Source organism: Arachis hypogaea, chromosome 2 (assembly GCF_003086295.3).
Source record: "Arachis hypogaea cultivar Tifrunner chromosome 2, arahy.Tifrunner.gnm2.J5K5, whole genome shotgun sequence".
Lineage (NCBI taxonomy): Eukaryota > Viridiplantae > Streptophyta > Magnoliopsida > Fabales > Fabaceae > Arachis > Arachis hypogaea.
The window spans coordinates 56,695,708-56,701,755 of NC_092037.1; the positions used below are offsets into that span (position 1 = coordinate 56,695,708).

A 6,048-nucleotide genomic window follows, 5' to 3' on the forward strand; every position below is an offset into this window, starting at 1 on the left:
TAAATTTTAAATTCTAAATACTAAACTTTAAATTTAAAACTCTAAATACGAGCTACTGATTTAAATAATAATAAATGACGAGATAAAATTTATTTAATTGATAAAGAATACAAGATTCTTTACTTAATAAAAAACGTTTATGGATGAATTATATATCAAATAACTATTTAAAAATATTTATGCAATAAAATAGAAGATATACAAATTAAATAACTAATAAAAAGTGGCTAATTTTTTATATAAAAAAATATTAATATTTTTGTTAAAAATGAGATTATTTAATATAATTACAAGTAGAGAGTCAATACATAGGATACTGGACTCGTATTATAAAAAAGATACGCATATAAAATATATGTATACATATTTTATGTTTGAAATATAAACACACAAGACACATAAATTATTAAAAAGATTATAATATTCTCATTATCTATTTAGTTAAGTACACAAATTTTGTGTATTTGTGTACTTGCGTGTCCTTTCGTGTCTGGTAAAAATCTCTGTCTCTGTAAACAAATAATGAACGTGTACTACTATACTATGTTTCAGTGTCTATGTTTTTAAAACCAAATGCTGTCTTAGTATTATATTAATATTTTCTATACATTTATAATACTATGATACATTTTAAATATCAATATTTAACTAAAAAAAATGTAGAGAATTAATATTTTTATTGAAATTTAGCCAGTACTTAACTATAAAAAAAAATGAATAATCCTACACTATTAAATACTATCTCATACCATTAAAAATATTAATAATAACTAATTGATGACCAAACATCACAAATTCTATTAATCCCCTAACACTTCTCTTAATCAAAACATCATTTTCATTAGCATATTAAAAATAATTTCTGATAAAAGTAAACTTAAAAAAGTTTAAACCGGACAAATTGAATAAAAATTTTCGTCATAATCATATTTACATTTACCCTCCTGTCCAAAATAAAAACCGTTAGTACATTCCAATACGCTATTTAGTATTTATTACAAACCAACATCTGTCATTTAGCGCCACCTTGCATCATCTCCTCCTCCCTGCTTCCAATGACATCAAAACAAATCCCACAAACAACTGCGATTCCACGTCAGGCCAATGGGGAAGCCATACCGTAGCCCATAACTCCATAAGCATCAAGCAACATGTTTCTTGTTTATTCTTCTTTGGTCTGTTAATAATTGTTTGTTATCTATAGAAACTGAAATTCTATGTATCTAGAAGCTTATAAAAAACACACATTGCTGAAATGCCCATAGCGCACTTTTCTGACTTGCTTCCGTGTCACCGTTCCGGTATCTTTATCCATCCATTTCAGATCCCAATGCCTCTCCTCCCTTCTTCCTATCTCTTGTTTTCATTCCATTTTTCCATTTCAATTCATATATTCAACGCAGACTCTCGTTCTCGCTAGGCCTTCTCTTCTTTCTTTGGCTTAGCGGGAACATTTCTTCTTTTCATTTTATTTAATTTATTTTTTTTTAAATATTATTTCTTGTTCGTTGCTATTTGATCCATTTCTGATATTTCGCATCTCAGGAAAATTGACAATTCATTCGTTCTTATCTTAAAATTTTGCAATTGAAGATCTGAATTCACTCAAATTTGATTGCATCTGAACGAAATTAAATTAAATATAAAGTGATGCATGATCTACCTATTTACATGTAATATATGCACTTGCTGAATCTGTTGGTTGTTCTTCCATTTGATTGTACTCCTTCTTTGGAGTGATCCATTTAATTTTTCTTTGGTCTATAAGACATAATTAATTGCCAAAACACCTTCATTTTCAGAGAACTCTTGGAGGGTTACTTGGTCCCTTCAGAGTTTTCAGTTGTGAGAAGAAAAAGAGAGAGCCCTTACTTTTAGGTTTTGATCAAAAGGGATGGATCGTATAAGTAATGAGGCTACTGTTGAGGTTTTCCCAATTGGCCCTGCGACCATTTTTGGCAGAGCAATTGCATTTAGGGTTCTTATGTGCAAATCTATGTCACATTTGAGGCATCAGCAACTATTGATATTGGTGGATACCTTCCGAAGGGTTAGGGGATTTTGGGTACCAGTTATATCATCATTTCATCCTAGGAATCCTCAGGGGTTATTAGCAATGATCACAATTGTTGCATTCTTGTTGAGACGGTATGCGAGTGTGAGGGTAACGGCCGAGTTGGCCTATAGAAGGAAATTCTGGAGTAATATGATGCGAGCCGCGTTGACTTATGAGGAATGGGCTCATGCAGCTAAGATGCTTGATAAAGAGACACCAAGGATGAATGAAGAGGACCTGTATGATGTAGAATTGGTGAGCAATAAGCTTCAAGAGCTTCGCCAGCGCCGGCATGAGGGATCTCTAAGGGATATTATATTTTGTATGAGAGCTGATCTTGTTAGAAATCTAGGTAATATGTGTAATCCTGCTCTCCATAAAGGCAGGCTTCAGGTGCCGAGATTGATCAAGGAGTACATTGATGAGGTATCAACTCAGTTGAGAATGGTGTGTGACTCTGATTCGGAGGAGCTTTCATTGGAAGAGAAGCTCGCATTCATGCACGAAACGAGACATGCGTTTGGGAGGACGGCTTTGCTGTTAAGTGGGGGTGCTTCCCTTGGAGCTTTTCATGTTGGTGTTGTTAAAACTCTGGTAGAACATAAACTTATGCCTAGGATAATTGCTGGTTCCAGTGTAGGATCGATTATATGTGCTGTAGTTGCCACTAGATCTTGGCCTGAGCTTCAAAGCTTTTTTGAGGATTCGTTACACTCATTGCAGTTTTTCGATCAAATGGGTGGGATTTTTAGTGTTGTGAAGAGGGTCACAACATTAGGTGCAGTTCATGAGATCAGACAGTTGCAAATGATGTTGAGGCATCTAACCAGCAATCTTACATTTCAAGAAGCTTATGACATGACGGGTCGCATTCTTGGAATTACTGTTTGCTCTCCAAGAAAGCATGAGCCACCTAGATGCCTTAACTACTTGACTTCACCTAATGTTGTAATATGGAGTGCGGTCACTGCTTCTTGTGCCTTTCCTGGGCTTTTCGAGGCACAGGAATTGATGGCGAAGGATAGAAGTGGACAGATTGTACCTTACCATCCTCCATTTAATCTGGGTCCTGAAGAGGGATCATCATCAGCACGGCGATGGAGGGATGGTAGCTTGGAGATGGATTTGCCAATGATGCAGTTGAAAGAGTTGTTCAATGTCAATCATTTTATAGTTAGTCAGGCCAATCCTCATATTTCACCATTGTTGAGGATGAAAGAGTTTGTGCGAGCTTACGGAGGTAACTTCGCTGCCAAGGTATGTATACGGACTTGCAATCTTCAGAAACTCAATAATTGTCGCATTTTCTCTGAATTGAATTTTCGCTTCCACATGGAGATGATATGTGAAGTTGGTCCTTATTGTTACAGACACCTAGACGAAGGTTTACATTTATCCATTTATAATTCCTTATCTCTGTTCATGCTTTAAGATTTTCTATCCATAACAGATTAAGATTTGGGCATCTTCTGATGCCAGCTAGCAGATATCATGCATTTAGTACTTATTACTTGCTTGACTAATTACTGTGGATTTTCTGGCGTCTACTATTCCAAACCCAGATCCTTGTAACTTCTTGCCCAGAAACTTACATGGTTAAATTTTCTCAGTAATGTCATCGTTTGATTCCAAACTAACCATAGGCTTGCCTTCCTAATCAGAATATCTGCTGCAATGGAGAGTTCTTGAATTCAAATAATGACTTTCTGTGTAAAAAACAAAAATAAACTGTTGCACTTATATAGAGAAACTATTTAATCAGAAGTATGTTCTTGCCTTGATATACATTCACAATATGCACCGATAACATTCAATGTGGCTTTTGATTTTGTAGCTTGCTCATCTTGTGGAGATGGAGGTGAAACATAGATGTAATCAGATACTTGAGCTCGGATTTCCCTTAGGTGGAATTGCCAAGCTGTTTGCTCAAGAGTGGGAGGGTGATGTAACTGTTGTTATGCCTGCAACTCTTGCTCAGGTATGTTTCTAAAGCTTACTTGATTACGCTGCTTGCTATGTCATTTATCTGAATTGAGATAAGCAAAGGAAAAATGTGAAGGATGTTTTCATCTTACATTTAGTGAAAACAAAAAGGGCAGTCTAGTGCAAAGCATCTTGCACGACTTAGGGTCCAGGAAAAGATCGCACCCATAGGATGTAATTAGGTAGCCTAACCTAATGCAAGCATTAGTAGCTGATTCCATGGTTTAAACTTTGTGACTTTGAGTCAGATGGCAACAACTCAACTGTTTCTCTAAGACACTCGTTCTTACATTTAACAAAAGATTTATCAACTTATTTATGCATAATTCTTCTGAGATAACTCAGTGGACTCCTGAATAACTTTTTTTTCCCTTGTTTCATGCACCAGTACTCGAAAATTATACAGAATCCTTCATATATGGAACTTCAAAAGGCAAACAACCAAGGGAGAAGATGCACCTGGGAGAAGCTTTCAGCCATAAAAGCTAATTGCGGAATTGAGCTTGCTCTTGATGAGTGTGTTGTAATGCTCAATCATATGAGAAGACTCAAACGAAGTGCTGCAAGAGCGGCAGCTGCTGTTTCTTCTCAAGGTTCCGGTTTTCCCCCAGCTGTCAAGTTCTGTGGTGCAAAAAGAATTCCTTCATGGAATGTTATTGCACGAGAAAATTCAACAGGATCCCTTGAAGATCTTATTCTAGGTGCTAACGGTCCCAATGAAACCTCCGGTAAAAATTGGAAGTCCAACCGTAGCGCATATGATGGAAGTGACTGCGAATCTGAATGTAGTGACTCAAATTCTTGGACAAGAACTGGGGGGCCTTTAATGAGAACTACTTCGTCCAATCTGTTCATTGACTTCGTCCAGCACTTAGAAATCGATATTGAACCAAGTTCAAGCATGCCAGGTCGTACTACGCCTCACGATTTTCAATATCACAGTCCCAGGGTGACAACACCGGATAGGAGCTCCCCAGAATCTGACCAGAGGGAAAACGGCAACAAGGTTTTCACGAATGGATCTAGCATAATGGTAACTGAAGGCGATCTTTTGCAGCCTGAAAGGATCCATAATGGGATTGTGTTCAATGTTATCAAGAAAGAAGACTTGTCACCTTCAAGTAGGAGTCATGATAGTTTTAGCAATGAAGTCGCCGAGTCTGTCCAAATTTATTGTCCAGGGAAGGAGATGGACACTGCTAGCACAGTTTCGGATTCCGAAAATGGCGACAATGAAACAATTCTCCCAGACAACAACTCCGAAATTGATTCCAGTGCCGATTTGGGTAAGGATAAAACCGTTGCTGACCATTAACTGTTGGCAATTTTCCCTGGTGACTTCAATACTTCGATGCTATTGAATGTAGATTGTTAATAGCATGAAATTTGGTCTTGCCAAGGAAAATATTTACTTACCCTTATAAGTTATGTGTTCTTAGTGTAGATCATTACTCCCACTTATGAAAATATCTTCACGCCAAAGATTTGTTTACTGTTGTATTTTGACGGGTATATGTATAGCTGTTAATCAAGGTTACTCAGAAATGCAGCGAAAGTAAAAAGGGGTTTCTTTATCGTACAAGTGCATTCCTTTTTCTAACTTAAAATTTGCAGCAGTAGCCAGTTACTTAAGCAAATGAATGAAATAATATATCTTTCTCCAAACAATATATTAAGGTCGAGTCTATCATGATTACTGTTGGGTTGTAGTTATACAATTTTAACAGAAAAAAATGTTGGCTACGATAGTTATATGACTTTGAGAACACTTAAAAGTGTTTAAAATTAAAGTCATATTTATTATATATTTTTTATGATTTTTTATTTTTTTATTAATTAAAAATATTTTAAATATTAAAAATATTATTTTAATTTTAAATATTTTTTAAATATTACTAAAATTATATAGCCATAGAGACTATAAAAATAATCATCGTAGTAAGCACCAGATATTAATGCATGGTTGCTTAATTATACCTCTGATCAGTCTCAGAACCAAATTGTACTTT

General features: G+C 35.5%; 1 protein-coding gene across 1 annotated transcript; it reads left to right on the plus strand.

The window, feature by feature from the left end:
- Positions 1 to 998: 998 nt before the first annotated feature.
- LOC112744681 (triacylglycerol lipase SDP1) lies at positions 999 to 5,621 on the plus strand. The gene is made up of 3 exons (XM_025794382.3): positions 999 to 3,313; positions 3,891 to 4,034; positions 4,428 to 5,621. Exons 1-3 carry the CDS (start codon positions 1,895 to 1,897, stop codon positions 5,352 to 5,354), a joined length of 2,490 nt encoding a protein of 829 aa, XP_025650167.1. The 5' UTR covers positions 999 to 1,894; the 3' UTR covers positions 5,355 to 5,621.
- Positions 5,622 to 6,048: the final 427 nt, after the last annotated feature.

What these genes read in the sequence shown, in the direction of transcription:
- LOC112744681 (XM_025794382.3), top strand. Translation starts at nt 1,895, where the DNA reads ATGGATCGTATAAGTAATGAGGCTACTGTTGAGGTTTTCCCAATTGGC. An exon ending in GAGGTAACTTCGCTGCCAAG is followed by an intron (nt 3,314 to 3,890) that starts GTATGTATACGG and finishes TTGATTTTGTAG; the next exon opens with CTTGCTCATCTTGTGGAGAT. An exon ending in TGCCTGCAACTCTTGCTCAG is followed by an intron (nt 4,035 to 4,427) that starts GTATGTTTCTAA and finishes TTCATGCACCAG; the next exon opens with TACTCGAAAATTATACAGAA.